The sequence below is a fragment of the Corvus kubaryi genome, unplaced genomic scaffold (assembly GCF_017639235.1).
Source record: "Corvus kubaryi isolate FWS band 111438036 unplaced genomic scaffold, C.kubaryi_AGA036_p1.0 37396, whole genome shotgun sequence".
Lineage (NCBI taxonomy): Eukaryota > Metazoa > Chordata > Aves > Passeriformes > Corvidae > Corvus > Corvus kubaryi.
The window spans coordinates 13676617-13701299 of record NW_024581135.1 but is presented as its reverse complement, the minus strand read 5'-3'; the positions used below and the strand labels follow the sequence as shown (position 1 = coordinate 13701299).

The window sequence follows — 24683 nt, the reverse complement described above, 5'->3', positions numbered from 1 at the left end:
CACCGTAACGTGGCTTCCCGCACCACAGTCCCCATTTCACTGGGAGCACCAGGGCCTGACTACCCCATTGAGTGTTCTCTTTTGACTACAGAACAGGCTTGCTGCCCTACCAGGCAGCCTTTTGCTGCATCAGTCAGAGTGCCAGAACATTGCAGCTACCACCAATGACCAGACATTTCCAAGGTCTGCTCCCCAGATCAGTTTAGGAGCAATGTTGATGGAGAGCACAGAGACACCCTTAATCCCTGTTTTACTGTCTCTGAAATTTCCCTTTGTCCAAAAATAGCTATGTGATTCATGGCAATAGCACAGCAGTGCTAGGCAGGTGCGAAAGTGTTGGGGTTGTTTGAGGTTCAAACAGTGTCACCCTTCCTGAAATATTGAGGAGCACGCAAGGCGTGTGTGATGGAATGAGACCCTCTTCCCTGAGCAGGACTGAAACAGCAGTTGCTGTCCAGAAGGGAATCCATGCTTGGCCAGGAACATCAGCATGGCCTCTCTAAACTCAGTCTATATGAGAAATACAGTGCATTACTGTAGGACTGAATCTTCACTTTCTGAGGCAGAAAAGACATCCAGTTTACTGAAGGAATTTTTAGCTCAGCAATGGCTTTGACCTTCTTGTACCTTCTTCATTCTGCTCTTCTTCACATGCAGAGTGCTCAGAGGTCTGTGTTTCAATAGCTGCTGTTGCACCTGTTTTGATTGTTTCCCTTTGTTTCAAGGACATATTTTGTGTTATCTGTTGCTAAATTGTCCTTGCAAAACTTTCTCTCTCTGTTTTACTTGCCCTTGTCCAGCTACAGTCTGGTTCTGAAAGTGTTTAAACATTCTTGTTATATGCTGCCATTGGTTACCATGACACGCAGAAATCAAAAGATTTTGGGGAAACTTGTTTTTCATAAAATATCTGGCCATCAGAATGAGTTGACTAAATCAAGAATAGAACATGCAAATCAAATTGTCTGTTGTTGGAAAGTATATTTCTAAAAGCCAGAATGACGCGAAATGTGTCGTGACCTGAAATTCATCAAATTCCCATTCTGCTCATAAACTTACAGATAAGGGATTTTTGCAATAGAATGACAATTGCTACCTGTCTCATCCTCATCAGTCACATCCTGCTGAGAAAGCAGCAGCCTCTGAAAGCCTCAGAAATATTCCTGACTTAAATACTGCAAGCAGATCTCTGGCTTTTTGCTTCCCAGGTGGCAAATCAGTACAACTGGTTTGTATGTTAACATGGCCAGTGGTGACTTTTTCCTGCTCAGTTTGTTGGTAAATTTGTTAAACTTCCTCCTCCTGGTGCTATTTTCCAATAAAACTCGATTTTTATGAATTTTAGTAGTTCCTTCCCTCCCCCCCAGTTTTAACCTATCCTCTTCCATTTTGACTGAGGAACACTTGTTTGAAGCAGGCAGGTCCAGCACTGAAAATCTTTGCTTGAGATTCAGCACTCTCCTACTTTTACTGTGCACTTCTCTGACAGCTGTAATGGTTCCTTTTCTTCTATAAATTGCAAATCTGAACCACTAAAAGCCATAAATCACTTCCTGCCCCAGAATTCTGACACTGGCTTTAAAATAATTTATTTTTTTTTAAATTTACACTTTCTTTTGTATCTGAGCTTCATTCAAGTAGTTCTTTCCAGTCCTTCTTTACAATACCAAGGACTAAATGTACTTTGTAGGTGGAAACTGTTTTGGCATGATTTTGTGACACCAGAAAACAGGTCTTTAAGGAAAACACAAAGTATTATGGAGAGTCCTGATAAAGATGCAAGACCTATCAGTGAGTTACTTTAGAAGCCAAACCATGTTAAGGCATTCCAACTGACAAGCTGTTCAACTTACATGATGGTGGGGAGGGGCATATTAATTCCCCAAATACTTTCTCCCATTCAGCATAGAAGGCTCAGAGTTTAGATCTTGCTACTTGCAGAAAACAATACCTTTAAGTGATTCTGTGGTTACTATCAGAGGCAGATGGGAGAAACTTGTAGAAAGCATCAAACTTTCTAATTTTCAGGCATAATTTTTGTCTGCTAAATTAGTTTCCAGAAGACAAGTCCAGTATTTTTACTCTTGGTGGTTCTGCAGTCAGCACTCTTAGTTGACAATTTAAGCACCTACATGTTTGATTGCTATGGATTTACACACGGAAAAGGCATGAAAGGAAAACTGTACCTGCAAAAGGATCCCCATTGGGCACATTTGACAGGAGTGCATGCGAATCACACCTACAGGATAGATCTAATCTACGGTTGTGAACTGCCAAATCCCTACTGCTCACTCCACAAGGGCAATTTGATGCTTTAACATAGACCTTACCCCAAACTTCTCAAGGCCTCTCCAATTTCCTAAGATAAAGTTCCAGACTAAAGCTGGTAGTGTTGAGCAGAGAAGGAAAAGCCTGAGATTGCAACTCACATTGCCATGATTCCCACGGAGCTGTGGGTGATCCTGCATTTTGGAGTTTGTCAGACTGGGTGAGTATACAGATATCTGTGTGTGGTAAGCAGCTCTGACAGCACAGGTTTCAAAGCCACTCGACAGCAGTTAGGCAGCACTGCTCCTGCTCGTGTCTTTCAGGATTTTCCTACCCACAAGCTTGTGCTTTTGATTCTTAGCAACCCCAGCCACCTCTTACACAATGGTCCGTTGCTGACTGCAAGGTTACACTCTCAGACAAAGCCTTGGCTGCTAAATTACACTCAAGTAGGTCTTTAAGTGCTTTTTTGGGCAACCCATTTTCTCTCTTGATGTACCGTTCATTGCATAAGAAGTGCTTGAAATTTGTTCGATCCATGTGAATGGTGGGTTGAACACCTCAAGGCAGTGATTTCCTTCTCAGGGCTTTCCTAGGCAAGCAGACTAGGAAACACACAGGAAGATTTCATCTTTAATCGGCTCACCTAATCGCTTCATGAAAAGCTGCTGCTAATGGGACTTTCCAGATGAGGAACAACCCAACCTTATCTCAGTGTATCCACGGATGTGCTTTGCAGAATCACCCAAGGGAGTGAATCAAACAAGGGAGATGTTCAAACTGAATGATGTCCAGTTCATGACTCAGGCCAGATAGAGAGGGAATTCAGAGGAAGGTTTTGCCTCAGTGTTGATTGTTCTTTCATTTTATTTGGCTTGTATCAATTGGCCTAGCACAACATACCATACTAATCTTTCCTTACTTTTAAAGAGCTGTAATTTAAAAAGATGACTGCCTTTTTATGTAAAGACCTTAGGTGAGGTTCTAACTGCCTCCACTCAAGATAATACTAAGGTATTTGATTGGGTTCCATAAAACGTTATAAACTTCTGAAAGCACTGAGGAGTATATGGAGTCTACCAGGAAGCTTTTGCAGTTGTTAAAAACCTTTACTATAATTACTGCAATTTTAATTTTTTTTTAATATTCTGTATATAAAAATGTATTTATCATAACTGTTCCTTTCCCAGGGGCTCTTTTTGTTCTTTTTATGCTCTTCTGCAGTCATTGTTCCTCTTGACTGGAAAAGCAGGTCCTAATGTGTCTGTGTTGTCTTTACTGAAGCAAGACTTTTCTTACCACACATTTAGTATAGAAGAACTAATGAAGTCTTAACACCGCCATTGTTTATGCAACAGTGGTATGTCCTCCTTGCCCTTTGGTTTATATTTGTGCCTTGCCAACACACTGAATTCATGAGAAAATCATTAATCTATTAACCTTAGCACACTGATTTAATTTACAAGCTATAGTTAGAACTGGTTCACTGCAGCTGCATCTGTAAAAATGAGCTGAACCAACTTCTGAAAACTTCATGTTAGAAATATGCTAATTGCTCAAGCTGCTCTCTGGCCCGTTACAATATCAGATGCATCACAGTGAGGCCTTTCTGAATTAAAAAAAAGTCATTACCTATTTTAATATTTGCTAGTAAGTGTGCAGTGCCCTGCTAGAGCTGGCATCTTTTATCCCGAAGGGTCATCAGCCTGAACCCATCAATTTGACATATTTGGCTGAAAAAGTCATCGCCATCTCCCATTAGACTATGAAACACATCAAGGCTGTTCTTTTAAAATTAAGGAACAGTTTCTCATCTGTCAATCTGGAAAAGAGACAGAATAATTTGGCTGCCACTTGTATACTAAATTATTATAAGGACAGTAATGGTGTCATATAACAGCAACAATCACATGATCTTTTGAGCAAGTAAATAAGCTGTGTTCCAAATGTAAGTTACATCATGCAGATTAAAAATATCTACAAAATAAAATGCTCTGGGCCCAATTCTCTTGCTATCCCAGCTAACAAGTACTTCGTCATTAATTCTAAGCAGACAAAGTATACAGTTTAATTCAAATAAAGGTCTGTTTAAGATTTTTGACACTTTGTAATATCGTATGGACAAAAAGCAATTATCAAATTAGTTTAATTAGGTTAGGATAGTCACATAATTTTAGAAGTTCTCATTTGATTCTGGTACACAGTGTTAGCAAAATATTTTTTCACCATTCTAGAATGTGATGAAGTAAATAAGAGAAAATATGTTTTATAATGTTTGTGGAAGCAATGGCTTCACTTGCACAGTGTTTCTTTCTTTTGTGAAGCTGAATTGCCCTGGGTCTTGGGGAAAATCAGAGATGGAGAGATACACTACAAGTCATTTTGTCAAAAAGTAATCATATTATATCCCTTAATGATAAGAGGGGAAAGAAGAAAATATTAATGAAATTTGGGAAACTATTTTAGGTTAAAAAAAAGTAAAGATTTTTTAAAAGTGAACAGATATTCTATATTTTGAAATAAAAGCCACATATCGAATTTAAAAAGAGAAGCAAGTTTTGTTTTACAAAGTTATATAAACTAAAAACCCCCACATTTTTCTTTTTAAACTAACTTTTCCGTTTATCCCCTGAAAGAACTGACAGCTTCCTCAAATTCCCCTTTCAGTTTGAACAGTTTGAACCACATACTTTTTTTTTTTTTTGGTTTGAAGTTACTGGAGACTTTAGCTCCTTTCCTCAGGGTTTCTGAATACCTACCACCAATTCTGATGGCAATTAAGGGCATCCTGTAAGAGCATTACAATGGCAATTCCCCCTTAGGTGTACTATAAATGTTACAACCTTAAAGCTCCCATTCAGCACAGTACTTGAGAGACAGCTTTTTGTCAGCCCACGTGCCCTCTGGTAACAGACTTTAATGTGTCCCGTGTACTCACAAGGATGTATACATACAGTAAAAAATTGGAAGAGAAATTTAGACAGTTCTGTCTCTGCTTATTGCAGCAGGAAGGGTGAGAATGTTTCAGGGCTGGCAGAAGAAGCTCAGAGCAGAGAGCAGACAGAGAAAGGAGCTGCCCCCCTGGCAGAGGAGCCGCCTCCCTGGTACAGGAGCCCCTTGGCAAGCAGGCAGTGAAGCTCACAAGAGGATGCTGTAGAAATCGTCTTTAGAGATGGGATGTGGGAGCTACCAAGGACCACCCTGTGAAGCACTCTGCTGCTTGTGCATGGTGACTGTTTTTTTGCCATGCTCCTATGGGAAAGATGCTCAATGTCTGAAGAGCAAATGTCGCCTCCTTATCACACAAAGGTGCATGAAGTGTGAAGACCTGGAAGAAGGTCTAATCTATTAAAAAAATGCTTCATTTGGCAATTTGGAATTTGTGTCCTGTTTTTTCTGCTTCAGGTATATAGTTATATCACTGCAAAATTTCCTTACTTTCCCATGGAAATAGGTTAATGTAACCAGGCCATCATTTACATTTTTCCTCGGAGCCAGCCCATGTACAACATCTTCCTGGGGAAGATAAATTGACCTGGAATTGTTTCATTAAGGAAGGAGTGACAAATGGAGTATGAATCAATCTTGAGCATACAGTCCACAATCAGGACATTTTCCTGCCTTTGTCTTCTCCTCCTCCCACCTCTTCCCTCTTCATCAGAACAGAGGACTCCTTTTAAGGGCTTTATAATTGGGAAGGTTTTGAAAGAAACACTAAATATCCAGTGAATCTGACGATTCTTGCTAATTTCTAACTGACTTTCCTCCAAAGTCAACAGTTTTTAAGTTCTACTCATTTTTGTTGAGTGAAAATGGGAACAAACAGCCATTTGCTCCTTTACTGAGGTTAAAGCTGAACAGACACTAGTTGCTGGCTTAATTGATTAATCATTGCAAGTGTTGCAGATGACCATAGGTAGTCAAAGCCGCTGATTATGGACACAGTGAAAGCCCATCTGACAACCTGTAACCGATATTTCTCTTATAATTCTTAGAAACAGTTAATGAAAGCAGCATACCCCACTGATCTAAACCTTTTATGTTGAAAACATAACCATAAAAATTTGAGTCAGAACCTTCAAGTGAAAAGTCAGAGGCCAAGAGATCTTGGAGTATGTGATTATTCCTTCCCAATCCCTTGTGTAAGTGGTTATATGAAGCAGTAAGACAACTTAACTGCTAAACTGCTTGTAATTATTTACCAAGACAAGCTTTTAATTTGTACCTAACAGGTCTACCACCCTCAGACCTGCCTCTCAAGCCTTTTGACCGTGTCATAAGAGGATAAGGTGATCTCTGTTTCTTAATGTTGTTGTGCTTGATTTTATGACCTTAATAACCCCTAAAGATTAGGTTTTGGTTTACATTTGAAAGATGCCCTCTTTTATGGACATGGCACTAAGCATTTATGGATTTGGCACTAAGACAAACATTAGTTAAAATTAGTCCTCTTAACTAAGACAGTCAGAACTATTAGAATTTGAAACACTTTAATCAAATACATTCAACAGCATTTTTGCACTGATTTTCTCTGTTCCTGCTGTCTGCCTGACTGTCCTTTTATCCTTCACAAGTTTCGACTCCATTATTCAGCTCCAACTGTTTTTAAAGGAAAAGCAGGCAAAGATAAGGACTGCTTCAATTTTCACGAAAACTGCAGACTGGAGAGGAAAAGGAGACCAGAGTAGCGGAGCACTGAAGGAAAGGCAGTGAGGACTCAGCATTTTTAGGCTCTGTTTAGAGTCAGTTCTCTGGTAACCACAAGCTTTCCAGTCATCAGGCACAGAGATCCAGAGGAACTGCAGCTCCCCCTCCCCATGGGGAGCCGCTGAGGGAGGGAGCCTCCATATGCTGGGGGTGGGATTTAGGGGCCAGAGACACAGATCCAAAAGCAAGAGTGTTTCACTGGCTCTGTTGCTGGCAGAAAACCCATTTTAATGAACACCGACATGCTGAGATAGAAACACGGCCATTATTCTATTGAGGCTGACAAATGCCTATTTCTCATTGAGATGAAAAAGCTTGACCTTGTGCTTAAACTAGAGATGATATGATCAAAGTACAAGTGATGTCACCTAGAAATCACCTGAAAACTGGTGAAAGCCTGATATTATTGTAAGAGTTCAAAGAATGTAGCAACACGCTCCTGTCCTTAAAAAAGTGTAATAATTTTCCCAACATGGGCAGGGTTCTTCCTTTATGTTCATTCCCACTGTCAATATTTTGTTGCAAAGCAGTCCAACAGGTGATAATTCTTGGACATGGTAGTCCTCTGTGCTCTGTCTCCTGGCTTATTTGATATGAATTGTATTCAGCTCCATCCAGCTCATACACCAGTGCTTGCCTAAGGCACTGTCTACTGTGCGTTGCAAGTGGAAATGTCAGGATGTTTAGCATATGCTCTTCAGGGACACAGAGATCTTTCCTGGAGCACAGATGAGATTAATATTATTAATGGAGATATCGGTAGTGGAAACAATCTTCCAAATGCTTTGAATATTGAGCATATTAAACAAAGAAAATAAAACATATTGGAACACCTTAGAAACTTGCAAGGCAAATAGTAGCTCAGGGCAACAACATTTCTTATTTCCCAAGGTTTCTTTAATGAATATGCAGATTTCTTTTGCATATTTGCTCTAAAGACAAAGGCTACTTTATTATCTGAAAAGCACTTACGTATCAGTCCAAGCTGTCTGAACAGAGTTGAGGAATTTTAGCAAAACTTCTTTACCATCTATCATTCATCTGAGCAATTCCAGACGGATTGTGCAATAATTGTTGGGGAAAAAAGGAAAAAAGGATCATTTGTGTATTATTTTTGGACAATTGTCTGGCATTATTTGAAAAATAGCATATTGAACACATTAACAGAGCTAAGCATGAGAAGACCTGCAATGAAGCCATATACTGAATGTTTTTCAGTGCAGACTTACATTGTTGTGAGATTCATTAACAGTTTATTGCTAATGTTCCTCTCTCCTAATGCAACACGAATGTCAAGTACCATGTAGGTGGGAGGCTAATAACCAGCCTGACGAGATGTTTGACTGCTGGGAAGGAGTCTGTATGATCTCAGCTGTCTCCACAGGTGCTGCAGGAGGATACTAATAGGCAGCTGGCCGAGATGATAACTGTGTGTCTCTTCCAACTGGAGCTATTCTGTTCTGTTCTGTTCTGACATGCCCTCTTGCAAGAAGATCTATTCAGCCTCCACACAGTGTGGTGAATCCTGGTCTGGTGTGGGAATTTCCTTCCCATAAACTAATAAGCAAACTTACAATAGCTTAAAGAAGCCTAGATTTCTAGAGTCTATAATTAGGGAGAATAAATCCCAAACATTATTGTTAGCACTGCTTAACCATCCCTTTCCAAAGCTTGTTCTGAGGGCTTAACCTTGCTATGAGGTAGTGAGACCTTTTTTTTTTTTGAAGAGCTTTGAACATGCCCTGGTCAGAGGGGCTTGATGTCTCCTGTAGGTGTTTAGATGGTGTCTTGCTCTCTGTGTTTTGCCTGTTAAGCTGGAGTCACGTCTATGGAAGGAAATTTATACTGCCAAAACTTGATGCTACTACATTCCTAAGTAGCAAAGAACTTAGTTTAATCTTCTAATAAGGAGTCCTTTTTGTGTTACTGTTCACTAGAATGGCTCTCTGTAGACAGTGTTGACTTTCATGCAACCTAGAAAATTGTAATAATTTCCAAGGCTTTTGTTTCTCTTTCAAATCTGGTTGAAACTGGTCAGTGGATCCAAAAGTTCTTGATGAGAAGTGGCAGATGGATGAACAGATGATTAAGCAGACAGATAGACAGCAGGCACACATAAGACTCATTTCATTAGGAAACTGGACTGAAAACAGAAGTAGCAGTGGGTACTTGGATAATATTTATATTTTGGTCACCAATTTAAAAAATGCCATATTTTGGAAACCATTTCAAAGCTTGTAGATGACATCCTTAGCGGTTTAAACAGCAAAAGAAAAAAACAAAGGAACATTGCTGGTACTTTTTTCCAGCTCCTTTTTTTGTTCAGAATGCTACATTGTTATAGTTTGGACTGTATTTTATATCTTTAAAGCCAGATTCAGCTTGGACAGCCCTGGAAATTTCAATGGAGGATTAATGTGTGTCATTAAGCAAAGAAATATGGTCTAGTAGTTTTCAATAGCAACAAATGCTTGCTATGGTACTTCTCTGACCAACATATTTTTCACTTACTGTAAAGCCTTTGGGCTGCTCTTAAGTGTATGAAATATCCATGCAGGAAAGTTGACAGTGAATTGTTGTGATTTGAGCTGGCTGCTACATTCCTGCAGCAAAGGGCATTCTTGTTCCTAAACATTTTCCTTCCAAGCTGATCCAGCAGAAAACCAGCTCACCAAAAGGAAAGCCCCTTCCCCCATTTAATATTTACTTATTTACTCATATTTACTGTTTGCTTTAGAGGGCTATTTACTTATTGGCAAATTGATCCAAGTCAGCCTGTAGTCAGACTGTCAGTTGATCCATTAACAGGGAGAGGTTTGCTAGGTGCAGACAGAGAGGGCAAAAAGCAGGAATGCTCTTTTGGGTGGCTGAAATACATCATAAACCTACATGCAGGAAAAACAAGTTCCCCAGAAGAAAAGCATTAAGAGAAAAGCAGCTGGTTAAAGCTGGAGACTTCCTTTCTGGACTGCTCTGAGCAGAGCAGAGAACTCCAGACATTCACAGTCTAGTGACTCCTTTGAACTACAGTAGCTCTAGAAGGCCATGGAAAAAGTTGGGCTTAGTATTCCCTGTGTGAGGTTATATTGGAATGCACTAAGAAGTCAGGTGCCTCTCTCAGCTGTCAAAATCAGGACCCTAGGGCAGAGCTGTGCCATCCTTCCTTCAGGGGTGCTGCTCTTCCACAGCTGCATCAGCAGTGACAGGACTCTGAGGCCAAGCAGCAGCAGTCACTGCTGGCCCTGCTGGCTCAAAGCAGGGCACTGTCCCAACACACAGAGTGGAACACCAAGTGGTTCACAGACAAGGTGGAATTTGCAAAGGCTCTCACTGCGAAACTGCTTCTGCTTCCTTTGAAATTGGTTCTCTCACACATTCCGCCTGCTCAGTCGGGCCAATGGTGAAAGTTTTGAAAACTCCATTTTATGAGTATGAGAAATATGATAGAATCAAGCCAGGAACATAATATATAGCCTCTGCCCACCTTCTCTGCTTTCTAACTTCCCAGTTTAATTCACCAGTTGATGCTCCCTAACAGGTTGCAAAAGTCTGCCTTCTCAAGCAGTCATGAGAGAGCCTGCAAACTTCTCAAAAGAATTTTCATAATGTATCAAAACCATTTACCACTGCCTCCAGAGAAGTATGCTTTGGAACAGTCTCATAAGGTCAAGTTATCCCACTGAAACACCTATTAGTATAAAGAGAATGAAAAAAAAAGAAAGAAAGAAAAATGAACAAGCCAACAGCAGTAGCACAGCCCTGGAAAATATGAAGTCATAAGTAGAGTTCAGCCAGAGCAGACTCCCATTAAATTTTGTTTAAGAGCCAAGTTCCACCCTGAGATATATGTGAGCTGCAGTTTATTTCAGGGAGAGCTGTGCTGTACTTCATGCCATGGCAAGGCTTGGACACAAATATGTGTCTGTTACAAGACAGAGAGGAGTAAAGCCCACTTCCTTTTTGCATTTTTTTGGTTCTGTCCGTATAGGTGAAAGAGAAAACTTAACTGGATAAAACAGGCCACAGGACCCGAGCTTTACAGGGCTTCTCTGTCAATTTAATTCCTTCTTCCACAAGACCTGAATGTCTGCCTTTCCAAACCCAGTAGGCTACTTTTGTGAGACATGGTTTTCTTTCCCTGTGGCCCTGCTACACCCACGAGTGTTAAACACACAGGCAGGAGCTTTAAAGCTTGTCTTTCTAGCTTGTCTGCTCTTGAGAGTCCCTTTAGGAGACAGTCAGCAAGAAGCACTCCCTAGGAGATGCACATGCGCTATAAAGAAGGGTCATACACAGCAATCTGGCTTTAACTCTTTAAAACCTTACCCTGTATATTTTTGCCTGACAAGTAGGAGCTCTACTTAATGGGGAGGGAAGAAGGGGTGGCAGAGATATTCCCTGTCCTGGCTTCATTGCAAGACAGGGGCTAGGCTTACCAGCACCTTTGTACTGTGCTGCGTTGCACAGCTGGCTTCAGACAAAAGTCTTTATTGTTGCTGGGGTGGACAGCTGCTGCACAGCTGGCTGATGGAGGGGACAAAATGATAAAGTCATGGTCACACGCCCCTGGAGGCACTGGGGTTACCTGGGAGAACTGGACAGAGGAGTTCCCTGCTCTCTGCCACCAGCTGTGCATTCAGTAATGCTGAGCTTCAAAGGTTGAATTCTTTCAGCTAGAAGTTAAAAGAGCTCGCTCAAGAAGAGAGGCAGCCAAGGCTCAGTCCTGCCAAGCGCTGAGTCGATGTGAGCAGGAGGTTAAAGTATTTCGTATGAGAAACTCTGGTAAATGCAAAAGCTTTTATACCCCAAGGCAACCATTTAAACACTGAATTACTAATTCTGGCTCAAAACTTTCCCATTCCTCAGATCCCTTGATTGTTGCCCTGTGCTTTAACTCTCCATTAAGCATCTGCTACTGGCTCTAGTGGGTTAGACAGACCATCAGCTCCATGCTCAGTGCAGCACTTTCATGGGCAGAGATGAAAAAGCTTTTAAGTCCTGGTTAGTCAAGAATACCCAGCACCATCAGGATCAAACCTGCACTGGCCATCATTTGTCATGGATTCTGTAGCAGGTGGGTAGAAGTGGCAATGTCCCCAGGAAAGAAAGTCTTTTTGCCTTAATACTTGTGTAACCTAACAGCTGGTGAGGGCCAAGGGAGACACACAGGCAGCTCTGGTCATGCCACAGCATCACTTCATTGTGCAATGGCAGTGAAACATGGGGAAAATCGGTACCAAATCCCGTTATTTAGAAGATGGATTGGAAATATCCCAGCAAGGCTGGGGAATGGAAAAGACAGATGTGTGTGGCCGTGGGAGTCTGGAGAGACATATGACCCTTGGCCACAGCTGGCGTGCCATGGCTTTGCTTCTGTTAATGGACAGAATTTGCATTTCTTGCTACATGTCCTCTCACCCAGGATATTTTCAGTGGAGCGGGGAGTGGGAGGAAGTGATCCTCTTAGGAATATGGATGCTCATGTCCACAGACAGCAAGCTGGTGCCTTAAAGTGCCAAATAGTGGAAAACAAAATCAATTGCAAAGCTGAACACCCACATGTATCAGTATTTCCCTTGCAGACTTCCCTCAGCCACCCAAAAGTACTGGACATTGCTGTGTGCTGCAGGCAGCAGGGCGTGACTCGGGAGGGTTGATCCCCTAGGGTTTGACAACTTCTTAGGTGTGAGCTGTGAAGGAAATTGCTTGGGTGGAAAATGGCATTTGCTGTATGTTGCAGTTTCCAAATCTCTTTTTCTCATTCAATGAGGAAAATATGCCCCTCTCTTCCGGAATAAATCACAGATACAAACTTTAAATACAGAACATGTGCTTTTCCCCCTCCCACATCTCCCCCCAATGACTGCTGCAGTTTCATATCTGACAAAAATAGCCATCCAGACCTCCAAAGGGAGGAGCTTGTATTTCTCCCTCTGGCCATCTCCAGCAGCTGCCAGCTCTGCAAGGCCCTGGGGCTGCACCACAATTGAGAGGGGGGAAGATTCACCCAGAGATTTGGTACTCAGATCACTTAAAAACAGCAGAGTGGCAGCAGCAACGTGGAAGTTACGGTCCCATCTGCTCTGCTACTGGACTCTGGAGAAAACAGGACACAGGATATGCTTCCTGTCTGGGGAAGGCTTGTAGCAGCCTGGGAAAGAAGGCATGACCTTTTCCTTAAAGGAAATGCATGTCGTGGAGAGGAATAGGGACGAAAAGTCCAGGCTGCATTTTTTTCTTTAAAACAGTGTCATTCAGCTGTACCTCGTCTTGCTTTCTCCCCTGTGTTTAAAGCTGATCTTTACTTATTTAGCAAAGTCACATTTTAAAGAGTTTCATCCCTCTCTGCCACCCCATTGTTGCTCCAGTCAGTCACAAATCTTCTGACACAAGTCAGAGGCGCTGAAATGAAAGGTTTCATTCATTGCAAGCAAAGGAAGCCAGAGGAGGTACCTCAAGAGAAGAAGGGCTCAGCTTATGCTCTGTTTCCAGCTCACAAATGGTTATGTCCCCAGGATGTAGAGATTAAGCATATCACACAGACCATGAGAGGAGGAAGAAGAGTCTTTGTCTGAGATTCACAGATTTTAATGGATTCCAGAAGGGGAAATCTTTTACCCCAGGTGTAAAAGCAAAGTTCAGAGAAATGTAAAAGCATTTATCTCCCCAGTTACGTTCCTGCCTGCCAAAAGCAGGAGGGGTGATTTACTCCTCCTTGGTACAAAGAGTCCCTTATGGATCATTAATCCACAGGGAGAATGAGCTCAGGAGCCACATCTTTTCTTAATGTGCAAGAACCTTGAATCAGCAGGAAGTTTTCTTTAGGAGCATACAGGATCAGTTTATCTTTATTTGCTTCCCACTACCCCCTGTCTTCAATAGTGTTTCCTACAAGAGTTCTAGTTACCATTGATAAATCACTTTGCCTTCATTAAAATCTGTGCTGATAGTAGATGAGGCTGCTGTGAACTAAACCAAGGCATTTGAAGCAGAGCAGTATTAAAAACTTATGGTCTGAAATCAGCAAATTCTGATACAAAGTCCAATAAAATCAATATGAGCAATCTCAAGTTCCAGGGTACAAGGACCTCAACAACACTGATTTCAGCACTGTAATGGCAGCTTGCAGTAAGGAAGGCATTTCCCAAGAAAATGCAGAAACGGGAAGGACACAGAAATGGTTGACTATTTGTTTACAGGCCAGGACCTCAGGTGATCTCAGGTGATGAAGCCTTCTGTTTACAGCTACAGCTGTACAGAAAACATGTACCAAAACTTATGGTAGGAAAGGGGTTGGATCTGGCGGGCACCCTTTTTCGATATTTTCTCATTTCTTTAGGAGTAATAAAAAGAAAAGTAGTCTCATTTTGTCTCACTTTGGCTCTGTGAAAGCATCTGAAAATATTTCTATAATGTCTCAGTTGCTAAGTGAGGAACATTATAGACTGTGTCTCTCTCTATATATTCACAATATGCCACTGCTCTATGGTGGATGGCATTTTATACTCTTTACCTCTGCAAAAAAGAAGTGCAGCAGAGAATTATGTTTCTGTATTCAAATCTCCCAAGAAGCACTCACTCCATGCTCAGATTTGCCAGGTTCCACATAAGTCTGGTAAATCCACATCCTTATTACTGTAAATGACTTACAAGATCAAAAATGTGGCTGAAAGGGAAAACCCAAAGCTGGCTGGTGTCCTTGGGTTTTATGCTCTCCTGTGTGTCTGCATGTGCACACAGCATCCTTTATTTTGGCTTTTTGTCACACAGTTAGGCTTTGACAAATTGTAAAGTATTAAGATTGTAACAATCATGTTTACATGTATTACCACCTGCTACTCCATTTCTTCCATGGTGCTTAAATGTTCAGGCATGTGGCTTTGAAACACTGTACCTTTAATGCACTTAAAAACTCTGCTGGATTTCCAGCTTGCTTTGATCTCCACAGTCCAGAGACTATCTCAGAGAATACAAAAAAATGTGTTTAGGGGAAAAATATTTTCAAGGAGAAACCCCTAAATCCTTTCAGCTTGATATGCATTACCAGTTGATGTCATACTGAAGGTTGTTTTTTGAATTATATCTTCATACTTCAGGAGGCTGAAATCTCTGTCCAGAATCAGCAACTTGGTGAGGTAGCTTGAGAAGACAGATGTGGTCAGTGCCACATGAGCACCAAAGTGTCAAATAATTATTTGGTGATTTTTGTTTAGAAAGGAGATAGAAGGAGAGATCATTCTGTCCTGATAAATTTACAGACTAAACAAAATAAAAAGGATACACTTTTGCAATGAAGACTGTATTTTGTCAAGAGGAAATGGAAAGGATGTGAAAGGAAAGCTTGCTATTAACCATAAGTAGGAAGGAGACATTAATTGGAGACCTGGAAACAGAGGAAAGACTTAGATAACCAAGGCTTTGAAAAAAAAACCAGCTTCTTTTGAGGGCTGAACAACACCATCTTTTCCATCTCTCTCCATGCCAAGTTAGCATGCATCACTATCCTTGTGGTAATGGCTTGGATTTGAAGTAAGTTCAAATTGTCCCCTGTACAGCAAGTAGAAATCAGATCTGGGTTCTTGGGTCAGGATGTGGGATGGTTAACTTGAGGAAAGGTGTTTCGAGGAACCAGATCCATTCAGTTATAAAAAAGGTGAGATAGAAGGGTATTTTTCATTTTTTGAGGATGTTCATGGGTCCAGTCACACTAACCATTGCTTGAGCTCTAGGTATGAGGAGTAGACAGCTCTAAGTGGGAGATGGTAACGTGCCAAAGGCACAGCAAGGTTTCAAAAGAATTTGTTTCTTCACATTAGGGGTACACAGCCTTCACGAGAAGGACCTACCAAGCACCCTTTGAATCATATAATCATAGAATGGGTTGGGTTGGAAGGGACCTTAAAGATCATCTGTTTCAAACCACACCCCCATGGTCAGTGGCATCTTCCACTAGACCATGTTGCTCAAAGCCCCAGCCAACCTGGCCTTCTTCTCCCTGACCCGGTAGTGTTCTTCTTGGCCTTGGTGATGTTAGAAGAAGCTGTTCACTCTTCTTCATGACTGGAGCAGGGATAGGATGAGTGACAGGAAAAGTGACAGAGTGTTCAGAGCACACTGAGTGGTTTTGTAGAAGAGTGAAAAAAAAAAAACCCAAAGCAAAGGGTTTTTTCCCCAAAGCAAAGGGGAAGCTGAAAAGGGGTTCCCAACTGGAGATTTGGTTCCTGGTGTACTCAGCACTTTATTCAGGGTTTTCTGTAGAGCGAGATACAGCCTCATCCTGTGTATAGCCCCTATTTGCACCAAGGGCTTAACTGCCCTTAGTAACTGGTAGCATAGGCTTCTCTAAACTAAAAAAAAAATTTCTCTATGACTTCATTAAGGCAAAACTGGATTTTTATGCAACAGAGTCCAAAACTCAAAGGCCATTGACGTAATTATGGAAATTCAAAAGAGACAGACAATAATCATCTCTCCCAGTCATGTGATCCAGAATGTAAAAAGCATGTCCCAGTTGTAAATAAAAATTGCTATGTGATGAGAGGAAAGATCTGGAGAGGGGAGGTGTTGTTTCATAGCAAGCTGTGAAGATGAGAGAGCAAAGAGAAATCAATGGAGAAGAGGGGGAGAGAGTGGAAGAGGGGGCAAGTCCCAGAGGAAACAAAGCCTCAGCCCAGATGGTGACAGGGAAAGATCTATGTCTTCCTGTCCTGTTCTTTTCTTCCTTCCCACTGGCAGAACTGTGGAAGGTCCTTGAAAGAAGTGGGGAAATGGCATTTATCAGCTGGGACCTGTGTCTTTTGTATGTTCAGATATGACCATTTACTTGTGGGCTGAGAACGGGACAGACAGGTGGGATTAGGAGGTGCAGAGGATATCTCAACTAGACAACATGAGAGAGCAGGTGTGAGAGAGGCCACAGATACATCAAGGATTTAATTTCCTGCTTGCTTTGTTGGATGGGACTGGAACTGTGCTCATTACACTTGAATGAACCATTGATAGTTAGAAGAACAATCTCAGCTAGCTCATGAGTGCTGGTTATAGAAGTTTCAGGAAATAAAAGACTGGACTGTTTCATAATAAACTGGTAAATTTCTAGCCCTAATATATGCTATGAAAATCTTGAAAGCAGAATTCAACAATATATCCTAGAAGACAGAAATAAAATATAAAAATCCAGCATGTCATTTTAAACATCAGGATTTTTGAATATGTACACAAGTTTCCTGAACTCTTGGATTACTACATTTTTATGGTAACTCTTCACAATCCACTAGGAATATTTTTTCCCTCTATTAATTCATACAGGTAACTCTTCAATCACTTGTGTTTTGTGATTTAACACTTTGTGTTAAGTGATTCGTGGGCTATTTGTTTTACTTAAGGATTATTTGGTTTATCTAAAGTCAGCCATCAAGACCCACTTTTTCATTCCTTCTTAAGTGACTGAAATTTTTGAAACATCCAATTAGTAGACAAGAAGCATCTTGCTTTTGTGTTAGTGAGAACACTTTTCAAAGGAAATGAGCTGAAGAGCAGAGAAGAAGTTTGCCTACCAAAAAAAAAGTTAAACTGGAATAACAATTCTGTAAAATCCATTCCAGTATAAATGAATCTTCTCAACTGTTTGAGTGGGACACAGAATTACATAATATGAGTGCTTCCAAAGGGGTTTAGTTTTTTTTAAAGAATAATTTCAGTATGAATATACTAATCTTATCAGTGTTTCTAGAAAACTGTCCTAAAGATGCAGCTACCAAATTCTCCCAGCACAGATGAGCTAGAAGAGGGATATAAATCTGAACAAATAAAGCCATAAAAGTAGTGGAAAGGGTGGTGTGTATAAATATGTGTGTCCTTGTATATGTATGCATACAGATATCTGGTATATTGTATACACATACACTTTGGGTGTGCATATGTGTGTGTACAGACAGAATTCAAACTTGTTTTCTAGGTTTGGTATTACTGAAAGAGTCTCTGCTTGCAACTCTAAACACCTACACATATGGAAGGATTTGATGTCTGATTCTGCATGGCTGTGACCTTGTCACATATGTTCTTTATGGTGTGGACTGCCTCATAAAACTAGATACTTTAAACATGCAGTCCCCAGTAAAATAGGCATTTATCACTCACAATAACAAAGAACTGTCTCAGGGTGTGTTCAAAAACCCCCCTGCAACTTACTGATAAAAAGCTTAACTCTGTTTCAGGGCTTATCTGAAGAAGAAAGAGGTAGAGACCCTCATGAAGTAACCAACTTTTTTTCCCCTCTTAAGATGAAAAAGGGAGGCAGAGGAAAGGAAAAAAAGCCACTTTAAAACTCCAATGCAGCAGAACAAGTTTAACCCATTGAGATTTTAAGTGAAGTTTTCTGCTTCATCAGGAAGAACCCTGTGGTGAAACATATGTCAGAAGAGAAGAAGATATGAGAAACTGGCTTCCTTTGCATATGAGATGATTAATTAAGAGGAAAATCACTTAGCCAGCTGTCTCATTGGTGAAACTACACGTGCAAGGTACATCTGCAATAAGGGAACAGCATAGCACAGGCAATGTGTTTGATTTCCATGCTAACATAGCAGAGATAGGAATCTGGTGTGAATTAGATCATGCTGACTCTTGGAGAAACAAAGGAGTCCAGACCTTATTTCAGCTACAAATTATGAGCTGCATGTCTGTTGTTATAGCATTGCAGTATCGTTACTTGCTGCAGTTGAGTTATCAGTTACAAATAAATTACCCAGAGAAGAGAGGCCTTTCCTCCATTCGTGTCCATAAATTGTTGGCAAACCAAACCTGATTTCTCCAAGTGACACTTTTCTCCATTCTCCAAGTAGTTTTTCAGAATGCTTAGCAGCTGGTGAATTTTTCATTGACTCATTGCTGGGGTAATGCTGTCAAATGCATCTGATTTAGGAAATTAAGTAAGTAAAACACAATTGTCTACTGCCCCAATACTTGCCCTCCTAAGGTGTTCTTATATTTTTGTCACTGTGGCATCTGGGTTTTTCATGCATTTTCTATCACAACTTGTATGAGAAACAAAAAATTGTAAACAAAGTTCCTACTTATGCCAAATGCTGTTTTCAAAAGTTTTCTGGTCTTTCTGTGGGAAACAAACAGGGCAGTTGCTAAATGTCTTCTGAGCTATGTTTTTTTTTCCTGAGCATGCATTAAAAAATTAGGGAGTGGGAAGCAAAGAGCTGTTGCCCCAGTGGATCTACTGGAATCAAACCAACTCCTACCTCCCCAGCTTTTCCCAGCTAAAAGTGGACTCCCCAGCAGTGTCTATGGAGAGCAGTCATTTCTCTCCCACCTGTAATCGCTCCTTTTTACCAGCCTTTTGGAGAAGAGGTGACTGTACAGCACCTAGCACAATCAGATCCCTCTGTTGGCGTGAATTTCTCTATGCTATAGGAATACTAATCCCTCCCTGACAATAGAGACAGGCACTGCACAGAGCACACACACAAACAGACATTCATTAGAGAATGCAGTCCTGGAAGCCTGTTTCACAAAAGACTTTGCTGATTGGACTCAGTCATTTGAGCAGTGATGGCTACAGGGTATATTACACAAGAGCCTAGAAAGAAAGGTGCAGCAGTATCAGCAATGAGATGCAGACACTGCATAATTCTGTAATATTAACAGGCTTAAGCACACAACTAGCCATAACCTGGATCTTTAACATCTACTGTGTAAATTTTTTTTTTTTTAAATGATGCCCAGCAATGCTGAAAATTGAGTATTTTAAACCAGCAGACTCCTATTTGGGTCGACATCCTCCCTATTCTCTCCAGTTCAGTGGTTTGCCAACATTTCTGCTGTTAATTACTGAAATTTCAGGTGCATTCTGAGCCTTTCAATTCCCAGGCTTTCACATAAATATGTCAGATGGTGAGGGTGTCAGGATAGCCCTGGGGTATAAAGCCAAATTTTCCAATTCATATGCACAGTGGTGGGAAACAAACATACAAGCAGAGACTTTCAATTTACATAAATGCTTGCGGGATATGTTTTGAGATTTCTGTGCTAAAAATGAGAGGTTATTATAATCTGTAGGTTTCCTTATGTATAAATGCTCACAGGTTTACCAGTGAAGACCAGATTTTCATAATCAATACCTCTGTTTTAGTTTATCACTCACTGTCACAGGCAAGCACTTCTGTTGATTAAGGGCAATGAAATCACATATATTGCCAAGGTGTGAATAATATAATTAAAAGCCTACAGGGTTCATTCAAGACTTTTCACAGGTCATGTGTGAAAGGCAAGTGGTATTGCTCCAGGAACATGTAAAGGACCAGTTTGCAGCACCGAAATATATCTCATCATGAGTTAAGATGGGGCAAGGCTGTTCTCAGAACCACACTCCCCATTCACAACTATAAGTCACTCTGCCCTTGTCTGAGGCCACCTTTGCAAGGTCTCAGCCTCTCTGGGGGACAGCCCACCCACACATGACTCATTTTGCCAGAAGCTGTAGGTTTCATTGGGGCAGGTGGAGAAGCTTAGCCTGATGGAGCTGAGACCTCCTGCTTGTAAAACAGAGGCAGCACCAGACTGCTCCCCTGAGCAGGGCAGTGCCTGGGTTACTGCTGGAGGACAGCTGGCAGTGCAGACAGAGTGCACACAGCTCAGAAGGCTGGCTTTACTTCACACTGTTCCTCACCCTCTTCCTCCCTCTGCAGCTGGGGCATGGCCTGAGGACCAGCCTTACTTCTTGGTTTGTTTTTGGGCCAAGTCTTCTTCACTGAACACATCACACTGCTTCCCTATCCACCCAGGAGGACCTTGTTTGTTGATGGGTGATGAGGAAGAGAAGCCTCCACAAACTGCTCTCCTTAACCACTAACTCCTTTGACAGCTGGCATTTGAAGTATAAGAGGCCCCAGACAAACATTCCCAGCCTGCTGGGTACAGATTAAATCCTGTCAATTGCAGAGCACCTTCTCCAAGGTGATGGACACGTTTCACCCATAAAGATGGTTTTGCATGGATCACCGCCTCCCCAGGTTGAACCTTTGACCTGGTGACGTTTATTGTCCTAGTCCTTCACCTCATTTGAGCTGTCCCGCTGCCTCAAAATAGGGTCACTGCTGTCTAAAAGGAAGAGGGCAAACGCTGCCAGCTGAATTGAGATTGCCAGACCTGTGGAGTTCCTCAGGTTTCATAGTAAGTCAGGCAGCTACTGCTTGTACAATCTGAGCAGGAAGCAAATGCATCACAGAGTTACTGTCTCCCTGGCCTCTGTTATGTGTACAGAGAGCCCACCCAGATATCTGGTGGATATCTGAGCTGAGCATGGGAAGTGCCCAAGGTGAGACAGTGGGGCATCCCCATATGGAGGCAGAATACATTTACAGTGTTCACAGAGTTGAATACTTAAAATCTGAAACAGTAGTCCGGTCCCCACTGGATTGACAGGATCATACTGCATTTATAGAATGAATAAAAATTTCTTATCAGCTGTGCGTGAATACAAGGAGATAAGCAAAGAACATGAGCAATAGGTAACTTAACACTGTTCAGTCAGTTGGCAGCTGCTCTGTGGGCTCACCTGCAAGTATTCAGCAAAGAATTAATATGTTCAGTAAAGTCAGAAGTTTTTGATGATTTTTTTATGCATTTTCACACCCATCTCAAAGATTTTCACTGTGGCTATGAAGCAAATTTGTTTTCCCAATTATTCTGCCTCTCTGGCAAACATCTGCTGTCCATGCTGCGCAGTGCCTGTCAATACACTGAACTTTCAATTGTTTCTTGTCTTGTTTCTTGCAAAAAGAGCAGGAATTTTACTAGGCAATAAGACCCTTTTGCCAAAGACCTTCCCTCAAAACCTCAACCATTATCAATGCACCAAGCTTGCATTATACAGAAATATGGTATTATCAGACTCACCTCTAACTTTTGTTCTTAATCTATAAATTGGATCCATATAATTAAAAAAAAAAAACCAACAAAAATCCCCAACAACTAAAGAAAAGAATATATTGTAACTATTTTTCAGCCAGAATACTTCTTCTAGCTGGATTGCAAGCCATTTATTTTCACAGAGAGTCATATGATCTTAAAATAGTTCAAGTTGAGAATTCCTGTCCACATTTTGGAGAAAAACAAGAGAACCTGGTGCATCCGCCTTTTTTCATTATGAACAGACAAAAGGCCCCTTGGGGCACTAGCTCCTTATCTGGTTTTCCCCTAGGGCCTTCTGTGGGGTCTGACAACCTGGGTCTGCCAGAGAAGTGGTTTTTAATGTATTCAGGACTGTAGAGATGATCCTGCATATGTCACTTGGCCAAGCCTGTCACTAAATAAACAAGATTGGCTCTGGACCCTTGTTGGTATTTCACAATACACAAGAAGAACCTCAGTGAGTCATGACCACCCTCCCGGACACGCTTGGAGAGCAGAAATAGCAGTAATTTACTCAAGCTCTTCCAAACCCAAGCTCTCAGAATCCTGAATTAGCCTGCCTGTATCTTTCCTGTCTATAGCAGAAAACAAGCTGCAATTGAAAACAAGCTATAATATTCTGAACTGCAGAATGAAGTAGAATAAAATATAAAGGTAGCATCTAATCTTTCTTGTTGGTTAGAACTCGCAAAAAGGAATAAAGAGTAACTAGAAACTGCTGGTTGAGATTACAGAGGTTCTGCTTGCTGTGTCTTTTCTGCTGGATCAGCCTGCCTCATTCAAAGCTTGGGAAACATTGTCAATGTCTACAGCCATACAGAAAAAGTACCCTGGACTGCAGGTTGCTCCCAGCAGTGCTGTCTGTACTTTCTGCCTTCATTACTGATACCATGGTATGATAAATAATTCTGCTATTGGCAGTTTATTTATTAAAAATAAAACAAACGTACTTTCTTGAATTAAAACAGGAAAGATCACACAAAACCATACGGAAAAAAATAAAAAAGATATATTGCAGCACCAAAAACTCAAGAGTTTTTTCAGCTTATCAAATCATAATCCACCCCCTTTCCCTCTCCTTTCTTTTTAATACTGTCCCAAAATGAACACTACCATACTGCAGCTGAGCCTCTCACTTGACTGTTGACTTTCTTAAAATTTACTGAAATATGTGGAGTTATGCAAACACAGGACTTGCCCTCCTGTACCCTCTCTTGCTGAAAAACTAATTTGCTTGTCCTTAAGCCCATGTTTCTAAATTTCCAGGAGCAGAAACACATTGTGGCTTTAAATATAGACTGCCAGTTTGTGGCTTGCGTCTCATGTTACACACAGACAGCTTGAGACTCTAAACGCAAGTTGAGCAGCACCATTACTATCTTAGAAAAGCGTCACTACGCTTTCAAAATGCTCTATAACTTCATTCCTGAAGGCGGGGGGAGGGAAAAACATTCAAATGAAGCTTTTCTAAGCTGGGGTTTAGGCGGAAATGTTACTAACTTTTCTCGGTCCTATTCAGGAACCGGAGTTTGCAGAGCCTGCTTCAGTTCTTCACTCACACACGCGCACACACAAACACAAAGAATTAAGAAAGAAAACAGTTTCTTCACAACTTCTTTCCTTCAGGATCGGTCTCAGGCATTCCTTTTTTTCTTTTTCTCCCCCATATGAAATGCATTAGACAATCTTTTCCTTCAGCGACAGACTGATAAACCCACTCTTACTGTAAGGGGGAGGGGGGGTAAGGGTACTCACGTGGTTGAGATGTCGCATTGTTTTGGGAACTCATAATTTACGCCTTTGAAAAATGCCTTATTTGTGTTGACAGTCTCTCTTCCCTGCTCAGAACTGACGGCGGGATTGAGCAGAACAGCTGGAAGAACCCAGGAAAATGCTCCCCTTGTTCAGGCTCTCCTTGCCTGGCTCCTGACCCCTTTACAACTGGAAAAGGAAACAGCACATGTGTCATTCTCTTTTGCCTGTGTAGCTCACATGAGCGGGGAGGGGCACCCATTTGCAGATAGCAGTAACTGTATTCAAGTTTTGCAAGTTGGATGTATTCCACCCCTTTGCTTTTATTAGCCAGCAACCAGTGGAAAGAAAATGCTCTTTTCATTCTTAGCCAAATCCAGACTCACCTATTAAATCCACTTCCCAAACCCCTATCCACTGCTGTTGATGTTATTCCTGTTAAGTGCAAAACTTGCTGCTGACTCCCTTTCCTAAAATGTCTACCATTAGTGCGTAAGACTGAAAGTAGGACTTCCAATTTTCATTGCCCAGCATCCCCCTTAACACTCACAGTCTGACTGATTCTGTCCTTTTAACAGGTGAAAATTGAGGATGACATTTACTGGGTCAGAGTAGTTATGTCAGCATATACCGTGAATCTACACCGCTCAACAAGGAGGAACCTGTGGCTGCAGCACAGGCTGAGGCACAGGTAGCTCCAGTCATGGCTCTGACTCAGGCTTCCTATGGCACCTTTGACAAAACATTTAATCTCTGCCCCAGTTTGCCATTGGTAGGATAAAGATGAGACACCTGGCGTCTCCCTAGTCTTGTTATTTTTATTTTAATGTACAGGCAGGTGTTATTTATAAATAAGATGTATTTATTGGTCTGCAGAGGTGAATTTATTCATACTCCACTGCAAGTTTTTCAGCCTGATCTAGGCTGCCAGCTGCCTTGTTTATATAGCTGCCGTTTAAAGCTATCTGTTTGGCTGTCTGCATGCTGTACTGCAGTCAGTGGCATGAAGTTCTTGTAAGTGTGCATACAGAGTC

General features: G+C 41.3%; 1 protein-coding gene across 1 annotated transcript in view; it reads right to left on the bottom strand.

Moving 5' to 3' along the window:
• The window catches only part of GYPC (glycophorin C (Gerbich blood group)), a 28822-nt gene extending 4950 nt beyond the window's left edge, over positions 1 to 23872 (bottom strand). The window contains exon 1 of the mRNA XM_042041552.1: positions 23653 to 23872. Coding sequence (XP_041897486.1) covers positions 23653 to 23686 — 34 coding nt within the window. The 5' untranslated portion in view covers positions 23687 to 23872. The remainder of the gene's footprint in view (positions 1 to 23652) is intronic.
• Positions 23873 to 24683: the final 811 nt, after the last annotated feature.